The sequence below is a fragment of the Natrix helvetica genome, assembly GCF_964273705.1.
Source record: "Natrix helvetica genome assembly, chromosome: 5".
Taxonomy (NCBI): Eukaryota; Metazoa; Chordata; class Lepidosauria; order Squamata; family Natricidae; genus Natrix; species Natrix helvetica.
Window position 1 is genome coordinate 22,826,873 of NC_138551.1, and position 27,801 is coordinate 22,854,673.

Consider the following 27,801-nt stretch of genomic DNA (forward strand, 5'->3'; position numbering starts at 1 on the left):
GATTTATGCTTTCTCAGGAAGCCTAGGTCAGAACAGAGGAATCAATATCCACTTCGAGAATGTGTGAGGAAGATATTACTTAAGCTGCATCATCGAAGTAGTTTTGTAGTCGTACCACCCCAAAACGGTATCCTCATTGTACGAAAAGAGTAAGATCTATTCCTGTTTTCGTCCAGTTATTGAAAGAAATGGAATTTTCATATTTCCCTTTACTAAAGGCTTGTCAGGTTTTTGGCAGCTGTCTGAACTGAATGTATTTCCCTCCCATTTCAGCTCCCTTTAAAAAAGTGCATTAAGTTTGGAAGAGTAGCAGCACACATTTTCCAGCAAGTGAATTAATTTTAAATTTAGAATTAATCCCAATGTATATTAAGACAGAGACTTTCTGAGTTCTAAGTAGGAAAGGAAGTTATTTTTTAAGTGGTTAACATGTGTTAGGTACTATTGCTTATATAACAATTGCTTGAATGCTTATAAGTCTGAAAAGTAACTCTTACTGGTAATTTGGAACAGCTATAATTACAAATCTGTTTTCAATATATATATGTATGTATGTATGTATGTATGTATGTTTGTATGTGTGTGTGTGTGTGTGTATGTGTATGTGTATGTGTATGTGTATGTGTATATGTATATGTATATGTATTTGTGTTACAACCCCTGGTATGCCCAAATATGGGAGGGAGCTCACTACTCCCCCTTTCTGTCCTTCAGCTCATTACAGAAGACCATACAGGCACAAAACCATATTTTTATTTTTAATGTTGCCTTTGCTATGTTTGTGTTGCATTTGTGCTGCTAAATAAATAAAGGGAGACTAGTATAAATCTATTTCAAGCTATTTAGCTCTCATCAGCTAGCCATACTGGGATTTGAACACACATACATATATATACACATACATACATACATACATACATATGTATATATATACATACACACACACACACACTCACACACACACTACAAACCCACTTAAAAGGTCAGTGATAGTTGGTTTCAAACTGCAGCTTGCCTGTCAATAATGATTAAAGATAAAGGTAAAGGTTTCACTCGCACATATGTGCTAGTCATTTCCAGCTCTAAGGGATGGTGCTCATCTCTGTTTCAAAGCTAAAGAGCCACTGCTGACCCAAGACGTCTCCGTGGTCATGTGGCCGGCATGACTAAATGCCATAGGTGTACAGAACACTGTTACCTTCCCAACAAAGGTGGTTCCTTTTTTTTCCACTTGCATTTTTAAATGCTTTCGAACTGCTAGGTTGGCAAAAGTTGGGACAAGTAACAGGAGCTCACCCGGTTACATGGCACTAGGGATTTGAACTGCCGAACTTTTGATCAACAAGTTCAGCATCTTAACCACTGAGCCATTGCATTCCAGTCATTAATGATTACACACATGCTATTGTCCAAAAATTAATCTGGAGTTTATTTTGATGGTTCTTATTTCCCTTTAATGCTGATAATACAGGATCTGTGTGTACTCCGTGGCTGTTGCTGGGATCCTCAGAATGAAACACATGTACCTTGGTGCTACTTTTCAAAAAATCATGGGTACCAAGTTCAAGGAAGAACGTCAGATACAAATCCAGGTAAGCTGAAGAAGCCTAAACTCCAGACTTATTAGATATTTGTAGACAAAACATGCCCAGCATGTAAATAAGGCAATGAACATACAATGTAAAATAAAAGTATTTTCAGCATATGGATAAACTTAATGCTTAATTTCTTTCTTACTACTACTCTTAAAATCTGATAGATCAAGTATCTTCTTTGTATCTGCACCACTTAACGTGGGAAAGAGAAACAGCCATTCCTCAATTCCTAAACTTTCTGAGTCAAGAGGCTACGTTAACATCAGTGGTGGGTTCCTACCAGTTTGGACCACTTCGGCTGAACCGGAAGTGGTTTGTCGTTCTGAGTCGCTGGAACAGACAGTGAGCCAGGCCTGCCACACTCCCGAACCAGTTCGCCAGGGGGCACCGTAGGCGCTGCCACCTTGTTTTTTGCTTCTGTTCATGTGAAGAGCAAGTTTTATTGCAATGTGCATGTCCATGTGGTGCGGCCATGAGTGAACCAGCAGTAGCAACTGCCAGAACCCACCCCCGGTTAGCATGTTTGTTAATAAACTTTTGCTATTTAATAAGAAATTGGGTTTTGTAGTTATTTTAGTTGGGGGGGATAGGGTTAAAATTGAGAAGTTTTTTTTTTACTATTTTTGTCACTTCTAAATATAAAATTAATACATATAAAAATAAATAATTTTCCAGTATTTTATTATGCATTGTTTTATTGTTTGCTATGACTTTGTCTTGGACTATAAAGAAATAAATAAAAAATAATTGTTAATTAAGTGCCAGTTAGATGAGATATTAATGATTCATATGGATCTGAAACTCCACAAGTTGTGAGAAAACTAGGAAAAGACTTAAGCAGATTTTCCTTTTGTTTCATGTACAGATTCGGTGGTGTTTTTTTTTTTAGAACCCTACAGATTAAGCAGAAAAAAACCCTTAAACTTGGTCTAGTAGAAAATTGAAGTCAGTGCAGTTCTTTCAATCATTGTGCAATTTATCAGTGGCTAAGTGCAATACAGAAAATTCTTACAGCATTTTCAAGGGGCATCAGCTTCCATGCAATGGGGAAGGCCAGTAGAGGCTTCCAGAATGAAGTGGATCAACTAAAAGGACTAATATAGAGAGAGAGATTCAAAGCAGAAGTGGTATTCAGCAGGTTCTGACCAGTTATGAAGAACCAGTAGCGGAAATTTTGGGTAGTTCCAAGAACTTGTAAATACCACCTCTGACTGGCCCCACTGTCCCATTCTCTGTCTCCCGAGTCCCAGCTGATTGGGAGGAAATGGGGATTTTGCAGTGACCTTCCACTGGACTGGGGCGGGAATGGAGATTTTACAGTATACTTCCCCTGCCATGCCCACCAAGCCACACCCACCAAGCCACACCCACAGAACTGGTAGTAAAAAAAGTGTGAATCCCCCCACTGATTCAAAGTCTGTTTTGGTCTATAATTCATTAGCTGATTTTAGTCCAGAGTTCACCCTAATCAACTTCAGCTTCAGATATGTTGAATACAGATTTAATCTAAAGGTCAGAATGGACAGAATGCTTCATAGGTAAACTGCATGCCTTATTCTTTAACTTTGCTTTGTCCCGAATGAAGAGTACCCAGCAGACCACATGTAACTATTGTTATTGTCAATATTGGAAGTAACACTCTTCCTTTCTTTCCTTCCTTCTTAGGATTTGAAGCTACTCTAATAAGACTACCTTCTCCATCCCTCTTTGGGAATGATATTGAAAAACTACATTTCACTGCAGAATACCAAACAGAAAACCGATTTCATTTTAAGGTTAGATTGTTTTTTCTTTAAATGAAATATTTTCAACCAGAAGATCAAGGACTGCAAGTGGGTGGCAACTAAACCTAATAGGCTTAAGTTAATAATAACAGGGAATGAAAAGATGAATGAATGACATGTTGATTCCATAATGTATCACTGGGCCAAAGATTACTGTGCAGAAATTGGAGGCAAATTTTCAGTCTGTACAATGTGATTATTTTTGCTAAGTGCACTAGATCTGGATTGTAAAAAATCCATTAGATTACAGCAAAGAGACATAGAAAGCAGTAAATCTTTGCTCGCATATTGTGAACATCTGGAATTTTGCAGCTTAGATCTCTTCTGTATCTTCAAAGATAAAAAATAAAATATTCATTGGAAAGGGTATGTTGTCCAATTGTAGAATATTGTATATAAAGCAAAACCAACCTTACGATTCATCATCTTAAAGTAAAATGTTCTGCATCTTAAGGCAAATGAGTATCAGCATACAAATAGGTATATTTCATACCTATTTAGGAACAATCTACTTATATATATTGAAGGGTACTTTCTATATATTCCAAGAAAAAACTTTCTTAAGATCAGCATTCTCATGTTGGTTCACAGCCAATATTAAATTTCTCAGGACATTTCAGATATTCACTGAGAAAACCATCTGTCTGGTTTGACAGTTTTAACTCTATTAGTAAAAAGCAGGCACGAAACCTTTATAAACTTTCGAATTGAATGCCTGTGATGGTGTAGCAATGGCAACAGCACTTGCACTTATATACTGCCCCATGGTGCTTTATAGCATCTGGGTCATTTACAATGTCGGCGTATTACCCCCAGCAACCTGGGTCCTCATTTTACCAACCTCGGAGGGATGGAAGGCTACGTCAACCTTGACCTCTGTCAGGCTCAAACTCCTGGCTGTGGGCAGAGTTTACCTGCAATTCTGCATTCTAACCCCTGCACCATGGGGGCTCAATATCGGGTTGGGTACATAGAAAACGAAGTATTTAAAACATGGTTCACAATGATGAAATACTTTAAAGGTAATTAAAAAAAGACATTGCTTTGAATTTCTGATAACAGGATGATGAAACAACTAAAAATGGTTTTGATTTTTGAGAACAGAGAAGGCTCAGTCAATCTAGACATCTGCAGCTGTAGAAATTTCTCTAACAAAATGCCATCTTTTCAATACAGAGGACTGTAGAGATCAGAGCACAAATACATTGAAGCCCAACTTTTGATATCAGAACCCGAAGCGTAAAGGGGTGGAATTGTAAACCCTCTTTATGGTCTTACAAAAATCATATTTTATTTGATTGGTTACAATAGTATGTATTTTATTGTACATAGGTAACACCTCAATCTAATTAACTATGGGAATTCTATATCTTTATTGCGTAGCTCAATTGATCAATACATAAAATGAATAATAGGAGATGTGGAAGATGAAGCAATACATCCTTTATACTGATTTAAAAGAAGGGCCCTAGAATTTGTCTAAAACTGGTATGCTTACCGTAACTGCTGTCTGAAAGACTGTTGCTTCCACAACTAAATGTTAATTCCTTGGGACCTAGGCTTCCATTTTTACAGCTAAGCTTTTACCTATCTTATTGGTGCTTGCCGTATTATCTACACCTGAGGATTCTCAAAGCATAGCTGCTTTCTGGAATCTTATTTGGATCAAAAACATATGAGTTGGGGCTTGATGTTGGATCCTTATTTTTTTTATATTACAAGACTAATATCATTAATTACATTTATTAAACCTGATATAGTTTACCGTCAATTAAGAATATTTAAGATGAGGGAAAGTTGTGCATTCACTATAGCAACATTTACTTCATTTTAAAATGTTTGGTTTTAACAGATTACAGATCCTGGCAACAAAGATAGATATGAAGTCCCACATGAAAATGTTCAGCCTTTCCAGGGATCTAAAGCAACCAATTTAATGTATCGAGTAGAAGTCACAGACAATCCTTTTGGAATCAGCGTGATCAGGAATAGCAACAATAAAGTCCTGTAAGTTATCTTTCTGTTCTTTGATTTTTATATATAGGCAATCCAGAGTTCATAATTGTTCAACCACTTGCCCATCCTAAGAATAATTGTCTAGCAACTCTCAAATATTTTGATCTAAGGTTCCTTTAAGATTCTTTAAAATGATTGAGAATCTCAAACAACTTGAGATGCGCTGGTGACGTCTCGTCTGGACTACTGCAACGCTCTCTACATGGGGCTCCCCTTGAGATGCACCCGAAGACTGCAGCTGGTCCAGAATGCGGCCGCGTGGGCTATCATGGGGAGTACTAGATACTCCCACATAACACCTCTCCTGCGCGAGCTGCACTGGCTACCTGTGGTTTTTCGGGTGCGTTTCAAGGTGTTGATTACCATTTTTAAAGAGCTCCATGGCACAGGACCTAGTTACCTGCGGGATCGCATCCTACCCCATACATCCCTGCGACCAATTCACTCTCACAGGGAGGGACTCCTCCGGGTGCTGTCCACCAAGCAATGCCAACGGGCGGCGCCCAGGAGTAGGGCCTTCTCTGTGATGGGCCCAACCCTCTGGAATGACCTCCCCCCCGATATTAGAACCACTACTGACCTCTGCTCCTTCCGTACGAAACTCAAGACCCACCTGTTCCAATTAGCTGGCCTAGCCCATCTATAGTCCTATTCTTATCCTCCTGGCAGTTATTTTTAATTATTTTTAATTTTGGGGTAGATTTTAAGGGTTGATTTTAACGTTGTCTTAATTTTATTTTATTGTACAGTTTGTATATTGCCTCCTCTATCTATATGTATGTTTTTTACTCTGACTGTACACCGCCCCGAGTCCCTTTGGGGAGAGGGAGCGGTTTATAAATCTAAATAAAGTTAAAGTTAAAGTTTGGTTTGTGTGGGCATATCTGTCAATATTGATTGTATTATAAACTTAGGTTGAGAGATTATTTTTATCTTTAACTCTCTGAAAGGGTCTTAGGAATCCTCAGAGGTCCCCAGACCATATTTTGAGAACTGTTGCCAATATATTGACAATAAATTTCCAAACTTTTTTTTAAAATGCATTAAATTTATTTATTTGAACTGCACACATTTCTAATAGAAAACATCTCATAGACCAGGGATGGCTAACCTTTTCCAGACTGCCCAAAGTTTGCACCCAAACTTCCAAAATTCAATGCACCTCCCCTGCACACACACAACATCACATGCATGCGCACCCCCTCACACACTGCCCCCTGTGCATGCGCGCAATCCCCCGCATGTGCACTGTCCCAGTGCATGCATGCACTTGCCCCCACACATTCCCTCTGCAGCTTCCCTGCATGCATCACCCACATGTGTGGCAGAGACCCGAAGAACTGTTGGTTGGTGGGAGGAATGCCCGCATGCTGGTGGAGCTGAACTAGGGTCTCGGCTTGCGTCTGGCATGCGTACCATAGATTCGCCATCATGGTCCTAGACCATAAGATGCCTGCATGTTCAACAGCATCCCAAGAAAGACTCTAAATCAAAGGATGTTTTTTCACTTTTCCTACCAGATTTTGTTATCTGTCGCTCTGTTGTTCAACATGAAATGAAAGTGTATCCACTAGCATATTCATTGTTGTTGCACATTTTAGGCAAGAATCAGAAGTAATCATCCTTCTGGGAAGTTTGACTGCCATCATTTATTTATGTAACATCCTTATCACAATATTGAAAAGGGGTAATTAAAACAATACATCAGCAGCAGTCAAGAAAGTGAGCAATGCTTGTTAAGGAATAAAGACCTATTATCTATTCTTCCAAATGTTTCCGGTGTCCTGTAGTGTCCTGTCTTGGTGACAATAGCTCTTACTGGTGGCCCAATTTTGAGCTCTTATGCCACTTTAAACAAATGCTGGTGTTTTGCTTACCTTTTTTTTCTTCACAAGGAATGCTTAGTATGAATATAGTGTGATTTAAATGCATTTTTTTAAAAAATCCAGTTTATGAAAAGCATAATACCTCTGATCATTCAAACAGCTTCAACACCGGTATAGGACCTCTGATATATGCCGACCAGTTCTTGCAGCTTTCCATTAGAGTGCCTAGCTGGAATGTTTATGGTGTAGGAGAACATGTGCATCGACAATATCGGCATGATTTTAACTGGAAAACATGGCCTATTTTTACCCGAGATGCTTTTCCTAATGGGGTAAGTGTCTTCTTCTGATTCTGTAGCAGATCTGTTTTTCTAAAGGCAGTAAAACAAAGAAGAACTTAAAAGATTCTGTATGAATGAAATGAAAGGAGGAAAACAAAATAAATAAACCAAGAAACATGATTCTGACATGGCTGTGAATAGAAGGAAAGCACATCATTACTTAAAATTCAGGCAAGGCATAAAGGAGAAACACAAGAGAAGAAAGCACAGTTGACTTGTTAAAAATACAGGTGGCCCTCAACCAGCGGTGGGCTCCAGATCCCGTTCCAACCAGTATGGTTGGAATAGGACCGGCGGTGTCCACGTGGAGGCATGCAGCATGCGCATGCGTCTTAGCGCTTCTGCGAGCCTCCGCAACACTCCAGCTGCTCAGCGGAGTGTCGCACAGGTGCTGTACAAACCATGCCTGTGCATGGAAGCCCTGAAGGCTTAAAAGACTGGTAAGGAGCTCGGGCGGGCGGGTGGGCTCTCCGGAGCACCATACCGGAACGGTATCCGGTGCTCCGGGCAGGCTCCGCTACTCCCGTACCAGGGCATACCCTCTGCAACCCACCACTGCCCTCAACCTATGGCCACAATTGAGTCCAAATTTTCTTTTGGTAAGCAACATAGTTGTTAAGTGAGTTTTGCCCCATTTCATGACCTTTTTTACTTTAGTTGTTAAGTGAATCACTGCAGTTGTTAAATTAGTGACATGATTGTTAAATGAAGCTGGCTTTCCCATTGACTTTGCTTGCCAGAAGGTCATAAAAGCTCTCAAAAAAGATGACATGGGACACTGCAACTGTCATAAATACATGTCAATTGTCAAGCACTTGAATTCTCCTCACATAACCATCAGGGATGCTAAGTTGTTAAGTGTGAAAAATGCTGTTTTTTCAGTGCCACTGTAACTTTAAATGATCATTAATCAAATAGTTGTAAATTGAGGACTACCTGTACTCCAGTGACTTCTATTGCATCAATTTTTTTTTGCAAGCCTTTTTTTCCTTTCTGTAGAGAACTGGTGGTGGTGGAGGAGGTGGGGGGAATTATAAGAATACAGTTATTGGTGCTGTTCCAGTTTTTTTAAAAAATATTGGACAAAGAAGACAAATGTTGTGTATTTTAACTTCCTTTAACTTTCTAACTTATGCAATCTGGTCTTCAAAGAGATTTTTCTTTGAGCTTGTAGTACATCAAATCCAATAATGAACCGCCTTCCAGAGTAAGGAAAAATAACACAGAAATGTGCACAAATATGTATGAATGAATTGAGAAAGCAAAGGTAGCCGACATAGTTTGGATTAGAAACTTCATTTATAGCAACCCATTTAAAATATCGGCATATTATATTAGAAAAACTTGAGATATTTTTTTTAAAAACGTATTAAAATGGAAACAGAAAAAATGCTTATAAACAAAAACAAGCAAACTTAACTTTTTTTGCACAGGCATGAGTGAGTGGGTTACAATAAGAGAAGGGTTGGTGGTGGCAGCAAGAATCTAGAACTGAATAGGCTACATTTTTAGACCCACTGTAGCTTTTGGACAGTCTTTGTAGACAGTCTTATGTCAAGTGCCTGAATCAATTATTTATATTGTTATAGAACCAGTAGATCCACTGATTCTAGACAGTAGGGCAAGAAGCAGATTAACAATAGATACTTGAAAAAGCAGAAGACACTGGATTTCATTACTCATTTGTGGTCTAAATTCAAGGCTATATGATATGTGGTTTTTCACTTAATTTTAAGGCCAATATCTAATTATGGATAAATTAATATGGATTCCCAAACCACTGGTGTTACTAAGCCACATACTACTATTTAGCAGTATGAGAACTTGATAAAAAATATTATACATGTTCAAGTCAGTTCATGTTATTCCATTTCAACACTTAGGAGTCAGTGGTGGTATTCACAATTTTTTACTACCAGTTTTGTGGGCATGGCCTGGTGGGCATGGCAGGGGAAGGATACTGTAAAATCTCCATTCCCACCCCACTCCAGGTTACTGCAAAATCCTCATATCCTCCCAATCAGCTGGGACTTGGGAGTCAGAGAATAGATTGGGGTAGGGCCAGTCAGAGATTTTATTTATCAGAGGTGGGTTGCTAATTTCTTTACTACCAGTTTGGGTGTGCTCCCATGCATGCTTGCGTGCGAGCTGGACACTTCTGTGCATGCACAGAAGTGTCTGGGTGGGTGGGCGGAGCCTCCCGCCACCGCATCTACCCGTTTGGCCTATCCGGGCCAAATCGGCAGCAACCCACCTCTAGTATTTACCTATTTACTGAACTACTCAAAATGTCCACTACTGGTTCTCCAGAACTGGTCAGAACCTGTTGAATACCACCTCTGTCAGGAGTTCTAATGAACTTTAGTATTTACATATGGTTGTTGTTTCCTTCAAAGGATATGAGCAACCTGTATGGTGCTCAGACTTTCTTCTTATGTCTGGAAGATACCAGTGGACATTCATTCGGAGTGTTCCTTATGAACAGTAATGCCATGGGTAAGGAAATTATTTATGACTTTGTTAAAAATCACCTGGCTTTCTTAAACAATTTTCTACACATGTACTTATATGATGAGTGCACAAGAGTTGATCATCAGGTATGTTTTATACTCTTACATTTTTCATCCAATACATTTATTCTGAGGGAGTTGTGTTCCAATTACATTGCTCTAACTAATAATATTGAGAGTCTAATTGTGAAACAGTGTGATCCTATCTATTCAAAATCAAGTCCTTAATCTTGGTGAGGCAATGCCATGGTAGGTTAGCAGATATAAGATTACTGCTTTTCCTTCCCAAATCACACTGATAGTTCCATTTGTAAGCATTCTACCAAGGCAGTATCAATATTTATGAAGAATTCCATATTGTTTCTACGTTGTTTTTCTTCCAGATGTGTTTCTAGGCAGGTCCACTGAAAATTGTCACTACAGTTTCAGACAATGTTCTCTAAAGTAATTTTATAGATTTAAAATTCAGTTGACCTATGCAGGGATGGGTTCCGGCTGCTGTTACTGCTGGTTTGCTCAGGGATGCACTCCGAACTAAAAAAAATGCTTCTGCATATGCGCAGAAGCTAAAAACAAGATGGTGGCATTTACTGTGTCGCAGAGAGAACTGGTTCAGGGGCGTGGCAGGCCAAGTTACTACCTATTTGGCTGAACTGGCCTGAACCAGTAGGAACTCACCTCTGGACCTATGTCTATGTAGTTACATTGGAATCCTCAACATTTTTAAATCACTCAGTCTCTCTATACACTGGTGGTCCTCCATTCAATCTTTATGAGATTCTCAAGGAACAATTAAGAATAGTGCATATTCTGTTAGACTGTTAAAAGGATAGTAGGATTCTTTTTACAACCGAAAATTCCAACTGAAATCTGAAATATGGAAAAAAAAACTTTGAAAGGCACATGCTAGTCCTGGGAAGATTCCTATTCATTCAGATATTCAATTTACACAATAAATTAGGAGTAAAAATAAAGACAATACTCTTGTGTTTAAGTCTCAATTAATTTCAAGAATTTCTCCTAACAGATTTTGCTCTTCAACCTGCTCCTGCGGTAACATACAGAACAATTGGTGGAATTTTAGATTTCTACGTCTTCTTAGGAAATACTCCAGAACAAGTAGTGCAAGAATATCTATTGGTATGTTTTTCTATCATGTTTCTACTTGATCTTTATAGAGTAGAGCTCTATATGTTGTTGCTTATATTAACAAGAGCAGATCTGCTTTTCTTGAGAAGTTATTCTAGATTAGGGACATACCAGATACACAAGCAGAAATGACAAAAGACACATCTGATTGTCACTGCCATATGAATATCTCTCTGAATTAGATCAAATCCTCATCTCATCCAACCTCTCTTACTAATTCATCAAAATCCTTAACTAGTAGTTTTGGGGCATTATCTGGAGGAAGATTTCTGTTGCTAATGTTCCTGCTGTTCAACCTCATGCAACCCCAAAGTACTACCAAACGTTGAATACTGACTCATGTATCCCTAGGTTCAGGCGGTGGAAATACTGTCAGGATGGAAATTCAGCCCTGTTCCCCTCCTGGGGTAATTGTATTTAATGAGGGATGAATCGTGGTTTTTCCTTGTAGTATACTTCAAAATTAAGAAAAATAAACCCAAGATATATTCTAAGAAACACATTTTATTGTAAAGAAAATGAAAACAAAACTTACTAGCTAATGATTACATTTTGGCAATGTTCCTGCCTACCCTCTTGGCAGGTGAACAAAGAATAATGATGTGGAGAAGAATGTGGACATGCGTAGTGAGCTTAGTGATAAGAGTCAAATCAGTCTACCGTATGTCTTAGAGTTTAAGCACAGCTGGCAAACAAAAAACGCAGTGACAAATACAATAAAGCAAGAATTCAAATTCAGTTCAATCCTTTATTGTCAGAGTACAACATGTGTACAGTGAGATTAAATGAGCCTCCCTTCATGCACCCTCCCCCAACACAATCCTACTAACAATCAACCAATCCTATTCATGTGACCTTATTGCATGTCTCACTGACTCTACTTTGTTGTTGTAGAGTTATTTTTCATTCAGGAGTCTGACAGCCTATGGATAAAAACTGTTCTTCAGCCTGTTTGTACAACTGCCTATGCTTCTATATCTCCTTCCAGATGGTAGGAGAATAAAGAAGGACTGGCCAGGGTGTGAGTCATCCCTGAGGATTTTCCTCACTCTTCTAAGGCAGCAAGCCCTAGCAATGTCATCTAGTGGTATCAGGGGATAGCCACAATGTTTTGTGCTGTTCTCGCCACACTCTATAATGTGTTTCTATCCCCGGCTGTCAAGCCAGCATATCACACTGTAATGCAATGAGTGAGGATGCTCACTCACTGACAAATCTAATTTTTTTCTGCATTCTGGTGGCGTCTTAAAACTGCATTACCTTTTTCCTAGAAACTTAATCAATATGAATATGTCTTGTCCAGTAGCATGGCGGTTCAGAGATTTCAGTAGTCTTCTTCTTTGTCTACATTTCAAGAAAATATTATCATTCTCTATAAACTATACAATGCAAAAGGAAATGCTACCCTCTTAAATTTTGCTTTGTATTTTAATTGTAAAGTTGATAGGACTTCCATTGATGCCTTCCTATTGGAGTCTCGGCTTCCATATCTGTCGATGGAATTACACTGACCTTAATGATGTGAAAGCTGTAGTAGAAAGGAATCGAGCAGCTGGAATACCTTATGTAAGTTAAAATGTAAGGGTGGAGAAGGAGTGGATCACTGTGTGACAATTGGGTGGCTACATACATCAGTTTAATTAATAAATCAGTACATTATTGATTGGAGGGGAAAATCAGTTATTTTCAAGACCAGGATACAATTTGACTGTGTTACTGTGTTCAGTAGAAAGATACAATTCTTGCAGGATTCATAATGTTGAAGGTAGAATTGGATGGCTAGTTTCCCTTGAAGCATGAGCATGGGAAGCAAATCCATGCTCATTTAATAAATTTGATTTTGATCAAATCAAGGTCCTTTCTTACATATGTCTAAGACTTTTGCTAGTTTTATTATGAGATCTCATTTTCTTACAATATGCATGAACCTCCTGGTAATCTTTTCTTTGTGACTTTGATGGAAGAAGAAACTATGAATTATGTGGAAATTTTTAATGTCATTGATCCAATTTTAATTCAGTGACAACACTATGCTTTGGAAAAACAAGCCAGCAGAAAGACCAAAGAAGTAAGTAAGTTGTAATCTAGGGATGGATAAATTTTGGATTAGGGGATACACGTCATCTTTTTTGGTAGAAAATAGGAAGTCCCAAGGAGTAGGTTGATTTACAAAATGGACAGGGCTAGGATTTAATACTCTTTATTTCCTGTTTGAGGTAGCTGGATTTCATTAAAAAATGTTTGTAACTAAAATGGTAAACCTATTTTAGGACTTTTTAAAAGGATATTTTGTATTTGATGTTCATATTTTTCAGTGTCGAGTGCAGAAATCAGTAATATGTGCAATTCATATAGGTTTATTGCATGCTAAAGCACTCTAACAGAATCTGAACTACCAACAGTCAAAGTAAGTGGTGCATAAGTGGTAGATAATAGTCAGTGGAATTCAAGAGGAATTGGACTTAGATCTCTTGTGGGCATAAAAGGACTCAAGACTGATATGCATTTGATCCCTCAGCCTGGTTATCTTCTACATTTAGGATATTTTAGGATAGTACAATCTTTATGTGCTTCCTACTTTAACACAGTGGGAAATGTTTCCACTGTCCTTAAAAACGGACTAGGTTGTTTACTAGAAAAGACATGGGGACAAAATACAATTTTGGTAGTAGGTTGCCTATTCTTGATATAACTGGTAGAATTCACACTGGCTAAGGAAATTATAGTGCTTTGCTTCTCACATCAGCTATTCTCAATCTCGATCCAATCAATGGAAATGAAATATTTTTTTAATAACTCCTAGAATCCCAGTGTTTTAGTAAAGGATCACAGTTAGATAGGGTTTCAATAAAATTGTCAATGTTTAGGCAATACAGAGAGAACAAAATCAAGAATGTCATTTTACAAGACTTTTTACTTGTTGGGAATCTAGTTTTAAAAAGTCTTCCCTGGAGGCTGCAGAATTAAAATGAGAACAGGTGCTGAATTTTGTCACACCTGTGAATATTTAACTTAGCTAATGCAAGGAACAGTTCCCTTAGCTAAAGCATCAGCTTCATCAGATAACAACATATACATTTTCTCTCTACCATTAAAATAATGGGTTGGGACAAACCAATTTTCTTTGCAATATTAAAGGATAAATCAGTGTATTTTACTTTTTTATATACATTACAGAAAAAAAATAGGGTGGCTACCTAGCATGTTATTATGGTAATGAAAATTGGGCATGGGGGTATTGGCTTTTGTAATGAGCCAGAGTTGCAGTTTCAGAGAAAATATAATTTTCTGAATATAACATTGTTAGCAGGATGTGAGAAACCAAATGAACCTTTTGGTTTCATTTGCTCAGTCAAAATGAGCCATATTATATACAGAACAATAATCATAGTTCATACACTCTCATGTCCAATGGAGACTTAGATATGATATAGAATTAATGTTTCCAATTATTTCATTTAGATTAAAAAGCTCATCAGCACCAATTCTCTTTCCTTTATGCTTCTCTTGGTATTCATTATACAGTGGACAACCATTTAAATATGAGCCAGCAGTGTCCAGCAGCTGCCAAAAAAGCCAACACAATTCTAGGCTGCATAAACAGAGGGATAGAATCAAGATCAAGTGAAGTGTTAATACCACTTTATAATGCTTTGGTAAGGCCACACTTGGAATACTGCATCCAGTTTTGGTCGCCACGATGTAGAAAAGATGTGGAGACTCTAGAAAGAGTGCAGAGAAGAGCAACAAAGTTGATTAGGTGACTGGAGGCTAAAGCATATGAGGAATGGTTGCAGGAACTGGGTATGTCTATGGACTAGGGGAGACATGATAGCAGTGTTCCAATATCTCAGGGATTGCCACAAAGAAGAGGGAGTCAAACTATTCTCCAAAGCACCTGAGGGTAGAACAAGAAGCAATGGGTAGAAACTAATAAAGGAGAGAAACAACTTAGAACTGAGGAGAAATTTCCTGGCAGAACAATCAATCAGTGGAACAACTTGTCTCCAGAAGTTGTGAATGCCCTAACACTGGAAATCTTTAAGAAGATGTTGGATAGCCATTTGTTTGAAACGGTATAGGACAGTGATGGTGAACCTATGGCACGTGTGCCACAAGTGGCACGCAGAGCCATTTGTCAGGACAGGCGAGGTGCTGCCCTGTCAGCTGGCCAGCGCACATGCGTGTGCTGGCCAGCTGAGTTCACCCTTTTTTAAAGCCATTTTTCACCCTCCCCAGGCTCCAGAGCCTTTATAAGAGCCTGGAGAGGGCAAAAGAGCCTCCCCCCCTGGAGGCCTTCCAGAAGCTTCATGAACTTCCCTGAAGCCTCCGGAGTGCAAAAAACCAGCCCTACAGGCAAACCGGAAGTTCGGGAACGGACTTCCAGTTTGCTTGGAGGGTCATTTTGATTTCTCCTGAGACTTCAGGGAAGCATCCTGAAGGTCCCTTAAGCCTTCGGAGTGCTCAAAACGACCATCTGAGCAAACCGGAAGTGACTTCCTGTTTGCTTGGAGGGTCATTGTGACTGCTTCGGAAGCTTCAGGGAAGCCTCCTGAAGGTCCCTGAAGCCTCTGGAGGGCTTCCGGGCGGACGGGGGAGACTGTTTTTGCCCTCCCCAGGCTCTGGAGCCTAGGGAGGGCAAAAAAGCATGCAAAAAATGGGGGGCGCCTGTATTACACCATGAGCACTGGGGGGGGGGTCACACATTGCATTATGGGTGCGGCATGCCCACACACTCCCCCCTGCACTCCCCCCCTTATGGCACACAAGCCAAAAAGGTTCACCATCGCTGGTATAGGGTTTCCTGCCTAGGCAGGGGGTTGGACTAGAAGACCTCCAAAGTTCCTTCCAACTCTGCTATTGTATTGTATTGTATTATATAGATGATGATGATCTTGGTGTTGGTGGTAATGATGATTCCTCACAGTTCTGCCTGGGTTGCAATAATGTAAGAATTCAACATTTCCAATGGCTACAATTTTCTTTCCAGGATGTTCAATATACTGATATTGACTACATGGAAGACAAGAAAGATTTTACTTATGACAAGATAAATTTCGCAGGGCTCCCTGAATTTGTCCAAGACCTTCATGACCATGGACAGAAATATGTCATCATACTGGTAATTCTGATTAATTTAAACAGTTCAAGGACAAGTGAAACAATTATTGAAACACTTTATCAGCAATTGTTTGAATATAGCAATAACACTTAGAATTGTATACCACTTCGCTTTTTGTCTTTGGTGCATATGCTCTCAATGTACATAATAGAAAAGATACATTCGTCATGAATCATATGGTGCAACACTTAATGACAGTCATAGGGTACAAATAAGCAATCAAATCATACCAGAAAACAATCAATATAAATTGTAAGGATAGAAGCAACAGAGTTACAGTCATATAGTCATATGTATCTAATTTCTTTTTAACTTTTGTGATGTGTGTTTTTTAATGTTGTACGCCGCCCTGAGTCCTTTGGGAGAAGGGCGGCATATAAATCCAATAAAACAAACAAACAAACAAACAAACTATAGGAGAGAGGAGATGAGTGATGAGAAGTATAATAGTAATAGTAATGCAGACTTAGTAAATAGTTTGACAATGTTGAGGGAATTATTTGTTTAGCAGAGTGATGGCGTTCAGGAAAAAACCTGTTCTTGTGTCTAGTTGGTGTGCAGTGCTCATAGCATCGTTTTGAGGGTAGGAGCTGAAACAATTTATGTCCAGGATGTGAGGGGTCTTTAAATATTTTCAAGGCCCTCTTTTTGACTCGTGCAATGTACAGGTCCTCAATGAAAGGCAGGTTGGTAGTAATTGGGTTTTTTTCCCCAGTTCTAATCATCCTCTGAAGTCCGTGTCTGTCTTGTTGGGTTGCAGAACCAAACCAGACAGTTATAGAGGTGCAGATGACAGACTCAATAATTATTCTGTAGAACTGTAATCAGCAGCTCCTTGGGCACTTTGAGGTTTAAATTAAATATACCAAATTAAATATACCAAAAGGTTGCCCACTCTTCCTGTATTATAACCAAAATATTGTAATTCCATTTCAAGATTTTTTTTTAAAAAAGGTGACAAAAATAAACAGAATATTAATGTGCCATAGCAGCTGCTCCCCACTGTTATCTGGCAATTTAGTGGCAGAAAGCAAGGCTGCAAGCAAGAAACAAGATGGCTTTTACAGGACCAAAGCATGTTCAATGATGTCACTTTATAAGGCCCATCCTACAATGTCATGATGAGGAAATGTAAAAATAGGGTGACATCACTGAGGAGTAGAGTTTGTCAATATTTTTCTGCTTTGTTGCACAGCAAATATTCTTGCTTTCTCCTGAAGTGGGTGCAATCAGTTACATAATTGTCAAAGGTTTAGAACAGGGGTGTCCAAACTTGGGAACTTTAAGACTTGTGGACTTCAACTCCCAGAATTCCCCAGCTGGCTGGGGAATTCTGGGAGTTGAAGTCCACAAGTCTTAAAGTTCCCAAGTTTGGACACCTCTGGTTTAGAAGGTTTAACATTTTAATTATGTTTTTAAAGGATCCAGCCATTTCTGTCAATAACCTCATGAACAATACCCCTTATGAAGCCTATCTACGTGGTGAACAGATGAAAGTGTGGATAAATGAATCAAATGGAATAAGCCCTCTTATTGGGGAAGTAAGTTGCTGTTTTTAGAAATCATGTTGTGGACCACTTGAACATTAACATACAGTACAGCAAGTAAGTATATAAAATGGGGAAAGAAAAAGGAGGGGAAAATTCTACTAATCCAGAATCATCTGCAAAACTGGGATCTCTTCTCCAGTCCACTTATTTTATTTATTCAGTACCCTGAAGAAACACACTATATTTTTTCTCTTTGGCGTAATCTTAAAAAGAGAAAGGCATAACTCTTTAATAAATGTCATCCATATTGATTGTTCTGACCGTGTAGTGAACCTTTTTTTTTTTTCATTATCTAGTTCTGGAATGTAAATATTGTCACAATCATGAGAATAAATCACAATGTTGACAATAGTTATTTTCTCAGATATATTCCCAAAAATAAAATAACTTTTTGTAAACCTAAGAAAATGATAAGGGAACACCTGCCTGATCTTGATGGATATAAATCACAGGGATCTGATGGATTATATCCCAGAGTTCTGAAGGAGCTGGCAGATGTTATCTCAGAACCATTGTACAATATCTTTCAAAAAATGCTGAAGCACTGGGGAACTACCGGAAACCATCCGAGGTAGCTCGGGAGTTCATGGCTTCCATGACAGCCATGGACCTGACCCAATTAATTCAGGGCCCCACACACGAAGGTGGCCACACTCTGGACCTTGTTTTTGTATCTGAACAGTGGGCGAGTGATCTGGGAAGAGGGGATGTAACCATTACTCCCCTGTCATGGTCAGATCACTCATGTCTCCGGCTGGACTTCCCTGGCGCTACCCCCCACCGCGAGGAGGCGGAACCAAACTGTCCAAGTTGGTACCGCCCCAGGCGCCTGATGGAACCGGATAGGTTCCAGACGGAGCTTGGGCCATTCCCTGTAGCCCTGACCCGCTCTTGCTCCGAGAACCTAGTGGCCGCCTGGAATAGGGCGGCCGCTGGGGCCCTGGACCGAGTTGCGCCTTTGCGGCCTCTCCTGCGGTGATGACCCACCCGGGCTCCTTGGTTTACCGAGGACCTGAGGGTGATGAAGCGCCATAGGAGACGCCTAGAGGGCAGGTGGAGGTCTTCACGCTCCGAATCTGACCGAACACAAGTAAGAGCCTATTTACGGACTTACCTTGTGGCATTAAGAGTGGCCAAACACAGACATTGTGCCACTCTTATTGCGTCCGCCGATAACCGCCCTGCCGACCTGTTTCAGGTGACCCGCTCTCTCTTATCACAGAGGACACGGGAAGCCCCTCTACAGGGCAGAGCAGAGGAGTTTGGGGAATATCTGCAGGACAAAATCGCTCAGATCCGGAGCGGATAGACCCCCTTCAGTGGACCAGAGGAGCCGCCAACAGTGAGTCTTGTGAGACCACTCTGGGAGGAGTTTGCGTCTGTTGCCCCCGAGGATTTGGATAGGTTGCGTGGACAGCTGCGACCGACCACATGTTTAATGGACCCGTGTCCCTCCTGGTTGGTACTGGCATCCTGGGAAGTGACACGAGGCTGGCTACTGGGCCTGGTGAACGCCTCTTTGAGCGAGGGGTCCTTTCCTGCCACCTTGAAAGAGGCGGTGGTGAGGCCCTTACTCAAGAGGCCTTCCCTTGACCCGATGGAGCTAGCTAATTATCGTCCAGTCTCCAACCTTCCCTTTTTAGCGAAGGTTGTAGAGAATGTGGTGGCACAGCAGTTTCCACGACATCTTGAGGAATCCGAATATCTAGACCCACGCCAGTCCGGCTTCCGGCCCGGACACAGCACGGAGACGGCCTTGGTCGCGTTGGTTGATGATCTCTGGAGGGCCAGAGATAGGGGTTGTTCCTCTATCCTGGTCCTATTAGATCTCTCGGCGGCTTTTGATACCATCGACCATGGTATCCTATTGCGCCGGCTGGGGGGGATGGGAGTTGGAGGCACCGTTTTGCGGTGGTTCGGCTCCTACCTCTCCGACCGGACGCAATGTGTGTTGGCAGGGGGGCAGAGGTCGACTCTGAGGCCACTCACCTGTGGGGTGCCTCAGGGGTCGGTCCTCTCGCCCCTTCTGTTCAACGCATATGTGAAGCCGCTGGGGGAGATCATCCGTGGTTTTGGGGTGGAGTATCATCTGAACGCTGATGATACCCAGCTGTACATTTCCACCCCAGACCACCCCAACGAGGCTGTCGAGGTGATGACCCGGTGTTTGGAAGCTGTCGGGGTCTGGATGGGGGACAACAGACTCAAGCTCAACCCCTCCAAGACTGAGTGGCTGTGGCTACCACCACCCCGGTTCAGTCGGTTGATTCCATCGCTGACCATAGGGGGCGAGCAATTGCCCCCTGTGGAACGGGCGCGCAATTTGGGCATCCTCCTAGATGCCCGGCTGTCAATGGATGACCATGTGGCAGCCGTGGCAAGGGGGGCATTCCACCAGGTTCGCCTGGTGCGCCAATTGCGCCCCCTACTGGACCGGGATGCCCTACGCACGGTCACTCATGCACTGGTGATGTCTCAGCTGGACTACTGCAATGCCCTCTACATGGGGCTTCCCTTGGGACGCGCTTGAAGACTGCAGCTAGTCCAGAACGCAGCCGCGCGGGCTATTTTTGGGAGTACTAAGTACTCCCACGTAACACCGCTCCTGCACGAGCTGCACTGGCTGCCTGTGGTCTTTCGGGTGCGTTTCAAGGTGTTAATCACCATCTTTAAAGCGCTCCATTGCTCAGGACCTAGGTACTTGCGGGATCGCATCCTACCACACACTTCCCTGCGACCGATTCGCTCTCACAGGGAGGGGCTCCTCCGGGTGCCGTCCACTAGGCACTGCCAACAGGCAACACCTAGGAGTAGAGCCTTCTCTGTGATGGGCCCAACCCTCTGGAATGACCTCCCCCCCCGATATCAGAACCACCACCGACTTTCTCTCCTTTCGACGAAAACTGAAGACTCACCTGTTCCGTTTAGCCGGCCTGGACCATTTATAACCTCATTATACCTCTTGGCAGATATATTTTAACTGGGTAATTTTAATTGGGTATTTTTTAGGATTGTTTATATATTGTTTTTATCTGCTTTACCTGTACAGTGTTGTATTGCCTCCTCTTCTATGTTTTTATGTTTGCATGTTTGTAGTCCATTTTATCTATTTCATTTGACTGTACACCGCCCCGAGTCCCTTTGGGGAGAGGGGGAGGTATAAAAATCGAAATAAAGGTAAAGGTAAAGGTAAATTGTAAAAGAGCGGATGTGGTTCTCATCTTCAAAACAACAACAAAAAAGAACCAGGAAACTATAGACAAATCAGCGTAACAATAATAACTGGGAAGACACTGGAAAAAACAATTTTAAAAAACAGATCTGTGAACATCTAGAAACAAAGTTATAACTAGTAGCCAACATGGGATATTTAAAAGCAGATCATGCCAAATAATCTTATTTCATTTTTTGACAAAGTGACTGAATTAGTAGACCGGTGAAATGCTGTGGATATAGTATACCTAGAATTTAGCAAGGCATTCGACAAAGTAGACCATAAGTTACTTCTTGTTAAACCAGAAAAGTAGACAGCATTACAACTAGCTGGATTTGTAACTGGCTGACAAACCATATTCAACAAGTAGTTCTTAATGATACTACATGATTTACAGGGAGGGAAGTAAGCAGTGGGGTGTTACAAGGTTCCATCTGAAGCTCAGTGTGCTTCAATGCCTTCATAAATCTTAGTTGAAGGAATAGAAGGGGAATTCATCAAATTTGCAGATGACACTAAGTTGACACGAATAGCCAACACTCCAGAAGACAATCTCAGGATCCAAAAAGACTTGAATAATGGGCGCTATTCATCAATATGAAATTTAATATAGAGAAAAACAAGGTTTTACAACCAGGCAGGAAAAACCAAAGGTACAAGTACTAATAAGGCAAAACCAGGCTCAGAAACAGTAACAATGAGAAGGGGTCCTAGTGGATGATCACTTAAAAAAAGAGCCAGCAGTGTGTGGCAGCAGCCAAAAAAGCTAATACAATCCTTGGTTGTATAAACAGAGGCATAGAATCAAAACCACATGAAATATAAATCCTTAGTAAGATCACATCTGGAATACTACATCCAGTTTTGGTCACCACATTACAAAAAAGATCTTGAGACTTTGGGAAAAGTTCAAACAGCGACAAAGATGATTAAAGGTCTGGAGACAAAAACGTATGAATGGTTGCAGGAATTGGGTATGGCCAGTCTAGAAAAAAGGACTACGGATGACATGATAGCTGTATTCCAGTACTTGAGTGGCTGCTCCAAAGAAGAGGGGATCAACTTATTTTCCAAACCAGGACAGGAAATTATGGATGGAAAATAATGAAGGAGAGAAGCAATTTGGAAATAAGAAAATATTTCCTAACAGTGAGGACAATTAACCAGTGGAACAGCTTGCGTTCAGAAGTTGTGGGTGCTTCATCACTGGAGGTTTTTAAGAACAGACAGGAAAGTCATTTATCTGAAATGATGTAGGGTCTCCTGCTTCAGAAGGGCACTGGACTAGAAGAACGCCAAGGTCTCTTCCAACTCTCTTCTGATTCAATAGAGCTTACTAAGAATCTTCCTGCTCTGTTTAGCAAGTTATTTTATTAGTAACTTCTTACGTAATGTTCAGGTCTGTCACTATGAAGGTATAAACATTCCATTCATTCTATATCATGCTCAATAAGTTATGAAGAACAGTTCCAGGCAGAAGTGCAATAGCCATATAAAATATTTAAATTAGTATATCAAGGCTATCTTGCATTTGATGGTAACGGATTCAAATTTCTTCTTTCCCTCAATGCATTTATTTCTTGAAATTATAGTGAAAATATTTACTAGATGGGAAAGTTGATGTTTTGAACATTGTCTTCAGAAAAGGATAAAAAAGATATTTATAAATTAATGCAAGCAGAATTTTCTGCCTACGTACCTACAAATCTGGAGTATGAGACTTTTAAAAGTTGGTTTCGTTGATGGTAGCTGTTAGATACTTGTTCTAACTACAGTGGTTTCCACCAAGGTCCTCTGTTCCGGCGGGAACAGAGGTTTAATCCTATTGGTCGAAGGGTCTGACAGCTCCCTATAAAAGGGCTGCTGTCAGACTCAACCTTCTCTGGATTGTTCTCACTTAATAAAGAGCTGTTGTTACCGTTAAGCCTGTGTGTGCCTATCCATTACCCAATCTAATAGTAGCCATTTGCTAAGAATTACAACTGATTTGCATTGCCTTATACTCTATGATGTCTAGGTCTCTCTCACTCACCCCCGTATATATATACACAAACAGTGTGTGTGTGTGTGTGTGTGTGTGTATGTATGTATGTATGTATGTCTTACACACATACATACTCAAATGTGAGCATGCTTTGTTCGCACACGCCCTGTCCACACATGCGCTCGGCCTTCCTTGCATGCACTTTGGCTTGAAAATGTGCCTAACTAGGACATCACAGAGCCACAGAGAGTGTGCGGGCCCATCCGCGATTTCCACTACCAGTTCAGGTGAACTGGTATGAACCGGCTGAATGCCACCTCTGCTACACACACACAAACATATGTGCAAGTGCATATATATTTATACATATATGCATACAAAAATTATGTAAAAAACAGATGTATATGCATGTGACAGATATATCCTATTATGGAGACATATTTAGGTGTCAGTGTTTTGTAGGTGTTCTTAAGAGAAAATAACTGGAGCAGAACTCAGCAGTATGTCATATATACTACATATAAAAACACAGCAAAGGTGAATGTCATTTATGAGATCCACTAAGTTGTCTAGATGACAATTTCTTGAAGTAGTACTGTTACATGAAAAAGAAACTATTTAATAAAAACAGAATTTAAGTATTTAATATACAGTATACTTATTTGCCATTTTCTATTTTACCGTCTTCCCATACACATAAATAACAAGTTTTGGTTTTAGTACAGATTACTGAGATATTCCACTTGTTCCATTATGCTTAGAAAAAGGCAAAACTATTTTTAAGGAAATGTTTATAAACTTTGGTAGACCAATTTTAAACTTTTGTTTTACCTGCAGGTGTGGCCAGGAACAACTGTCTTCCCTGATTTTTCTAGCCCTGAAGCTGTTCAGTGGTGGGCTTATGAGTGCAACAATTTTCACAAAAAGATCCATTTTGATGGACTTTGGATTGTAAGTACTATTTAGCACAGTGAAGAAACAAATATTTGGTAGCAAAAACACTTAGCAATAAGCAAAAAAATATGCATCTCTATATTTTTATTTTTTTCATAGGCAACAATACATTCTTCCCAGTGGTGGGATTCAAAACATTTTACTACCGGTTCAGTGTGTGTCGCTTGGTGGGCATGGCATGGCTTGGTGGACATGGCTTGGTGGCCATGTAAATCTCCATTCCCACCCCACTCCAGGGGAAGGATACTGTAAAATATCGGTTCCCTCCTGATCAGCTGGACTAGGAAGGCAGAGAATAGATGGGGACAGGGCCAGTCAGAGGTCCTATTTACCAGTTCTCTGAACTTCTCAAGATTTCTGCTACTAGTTCTCCAGAACTGGTCAGAACCTACTGAATACCACCTCTGGTGTGATCTGAAAATGTGGCCCATATTTTAATCTATGCATAAGTTAATTTTTGCAAAAAATTGTTGGATTTGTTGTAGGCACGAGTGCTATGTTGAAACCTACCTTTCATTTTCTCTAAATTTTTATCCCAACAAAATAAAACTGTTCCTTAATGTTATACATTTATGTTGTTTTCAGAGCACTCAAGGCTATTTTCCGTGAAAGTAGAAGCTTCCTCCTTTCCCGATACTGTAAATCTCCATTCCCACCCCACTCCAGGGGAAGGGTACTGTAAAATATCAATTCCCTCCTGATCAGCTGGGACTCAGGAGGCAGAGAATAGATGGGGGCAGAACCAGTCAGAGGTGGTATTTACCGGTTCTTCGGACTACTCAAAATTTCTGCTACCGGTTCTCCAGAACTGGTCAGAACCTGCTGAATACACCTCTGATTCTTCCCAAGGAATCTAAACATTGTATAATGTTTTAATTTTCTAAATACATGTTACTCATGCCTAGCACATTTAGACATGTTCAATTGTTGCTGAGATTCAAACAGATTGGAACCTATGGGATATTATAACATCTGAGCAAAGAATAGAAATGGAGGAAATTATGCAATTAATGAGGCTGAGCAACAGTAAAATACTGCTGGTAAAGTCTAGTTACTAAGTCTAGCTCAGCTCCAAGGGATTACATGAAAACATCCATTTTGTTTTTCTAGCAACAACATAGCAGTATAACGTTGTTCCAGGAGGCTATCTTAACTTCCCAGTCTAAGCCTGAAGGTTTAGAATTTTCTTGTGGTTTATCAACTGAAACACTAATAAAATTTGATTATTGGTTACATGTAAAATCAGCCAAAGTCTGCTGTTTTTGCTCATAGCAACAGAAGTTTCCTCTTGAAGGAGGAAGTCTATCTCTTTCTTGTTAAAGAGCTAGAGAGCTGAGACTGACAACATTTGAAAAACTAGATGAATAACACCACTCAGTTCTGCTACTCACTACAGAATTTTATAAACAGACATTCTCTGTACCTGGCTTACAGATTCAAAGGTAAACTTGCCTATTCATGAAAACTATTGCCACGACGGACTTTGTCAGTCTCAAGACACCCATTTACTAGAAAGTGGGTCATACATTTAGAGGAAAATATTTGTAGCTCAGGGTTGAAATGGCAGGTCCTTAGTACTCTCTGAGCTTGGTTGTTTTCTTGCAGACAAACTAGGTAACATCAGTGCATTTATGATAATTAACTAGTTTAGATCAGGGGTGAAATTCATTTTTTTTTTACTACCGGTCCTGTGGGCATGGCTTGGTGGGCATGGTTTGGTGGGTGTGGCAGGGGAAAATCTCCTTTTCCACCCCACTCTGGGGGCAGCCAGAGGTGGCATTTGCCTGTTCTCTGAACTACTCAAAATTTCCGCTACCGATTCTCCAAACTATTCAAAACATCCACTACCAGTTCTCCAGAACCTGTCAGAATCTGCTGGATTTCACCCCTGGTTTAGATAATGAAATGTCTGCAAAAAAAAAAAATCAAGCTCAGATAGCACTAAGGACCTGTCAATTATATATCTTCTCTATTAACCCATTGGTTCATTCACTGGGCTCAAAATTATTGTGGCAGTTAAATATGTTACTAAAAGTTAAAATATGTTTTAAAAGTTGAAAGAACATGGGTCCTGAAGAAATATGTCTGAAGACCACAACTACCGGTACTAAACCATGAATTTTTATTAATCTTTTCTCATAGGACATGAATGAAGTATCCAATTTTGTCAAAGGATCAAAAACTGGTTGTGCAGCAAACAATTTAAATTACCCACCTTTTACTCCAAGTAAGTTCTTAACTGAAATAAAAATTATTTAATTTCTAGGCTAGATTTTTCATATATCTGTGTATATAAGATCATTACATAGAACCTTAGTCTTTTTGACAAACAGATTCCTTTACCAATTGTTAAAGAAATCCTATCGGCTACAATATAGTGATTCATCTGGAAGAAAAGAAAGAACTAATTGCTAAATTGTCAGATGAGCGTACTACTTGTCACCCTATCTCTAACTAGAATAATTTTATTTGGGGATTTTAAAATCCAAACAAATAACTTCACTCCAGCAAGGGATGCAGTGGTTCAGTGGCTAAGACACTAAGCTTGTTGATCAGAAAGATCAGCAGTTTGGGAGGAGGAGCCAATGTCATGACAATATGGATGTGCGGTCTCGATGCTCCCAGACTGCAGCCGATACGTTTGCCGCTGGGTGATCCAATCGGACCTATCCTGCAAAGATGGTGAACAGGAAGAATATGTCTTGCTGATCTCAGGGACATTGCAAAGTCCCTGATTGATCCAAGAGAAGATAAAAAATCCAGCCATTAGACTGATGCAGTCGGGGCGGCTCCAAAATGGAAGGATACGGAAAGAGAAAGTGTTTCCAGGTGGTGAGGAACTTTTACCATTTTAAAAGAGACTGCCTATAAAAAACTTAAAATTAATTTAAATTGGAGAACAGAAGAAATAAGTGGTTTGAATTAAGTTTGAAATGGTTTTGGACAGTGAGTTATCTTACTTTTTAAATGCTATGTTCATGGATGGAATTTATGCAACTCTTTTAAAATGAATGGATTAAGTTTTCTTCTTTTATTTTTTTTCTTTTATTATTCTTTGTAACCTATGGACTAAAATTCTCCTCTTTCATTACTGTGGGTGTTCTTCTAACTCATTCAAGAATCGGATTTTTAAAAACTTGAAATATAAAAAAGATACAAAAAGAAACAAAGAAAATTGCAATAATAATACTGCTACTCGGAGGCTGGAGGTTTGTTTATTGGAAATTAAACACTCTAACTTTTCTCACTGATTATCCTGGCTTGGCACTCCAAGGTCTCACTGCTTGTTTATAGAGAGTGATAAGAAGAAAATCATACAGATGTCTTTGAAGTATATCTTTAACCAGAGAAAAGTGAAAATAAAACTTTATTGTGAATCTATGCTTAATCTTGTTAAAACCTTCCAAGCTAGAGCAGCAGTGTTTGTTAGCTGGAGATAATGGCACAATTTCAACAGCAGAAAGAAACTTTAAGTCTGCAAAAAATATTCTTAGAAATACAGAAATTATCAAACACATTTGAGAGGATAGAGAAGAAGTTGGAAGACTTAGAGCGTCTAACAGTAAAATATGATGAAGAAGTTGGAGATGTTTATCAAGTGGAAAAAGTGGTGGTTAGAATCCTAAAAATTAAAGAAGGAAAATGACTATAAAGAAATTAAAGTTGCTGATATTTATGGTGATTGGTTTGTCTCTGAAAATGGAAAGAGTGGAATACTGAAAGAGGAATTAAATGGAGGGGAAATCTACCCCAGAT

At 39.9% G+C, this 27,801-nt stretch overlaps 1 protein-coding gene across 5 annotated transcripts in view; it reads left to right on the forward strand.

Moving 5' to 3' along the window:
• The window catches only part of SI (sucrase-isomaltase), a 186,155-nt gene that overhangs the window by 88,725 nt on the left and 69,629 nt on the right, over window positions 1-27,801 (forward strand). For all 5 annotated transcript variants that reach the window (XM_081954756.1, XM_081954757.1, XM_081954758.1 and 2 more), the window contains 11 exons: window positions 1,472-1,592; window positions 3,261-3,370; window positions 5,232-5,386; window positions 7,382-7,553; window positions 9,959-10,058; window positions 11,100-11,212; window positions 12,662-12,787; window positions 16,212-16,343; window positions 17,765-17,884; window positions 23,929-24,042; window positions 26,188-26,272. In XM_081954756.1, the coding sequence (XP_081810882.1) occupies window positions 1,472-1,592; window positions 3,261-3,370; window positions 5,232-5,386; window positions 7,382-7,553; window positions 9,959-10,058; window positions 11,100-11,212; window positions 12,662-12,787; window positions 16,212-16,343; window positions 17,765-17,884; window positions 23,929-24,042; window positions 26,188-26,272 (1,348 nt within the window). The remainder of the gene's footprint in view (window positions 1-1,471; window positions 1,593-3,260; window positions 3,371-5,231; window positions 5,387-7,381; window positions 7,554-9,958; window positions 10,059-11,099; window positions 11,213-12,661; window positions 12,788-16,211; window positions 16,344-17,764; window positions 17,885-23,928; window positions 24,043-26,187; window positions 26,273-27,801) is intronic.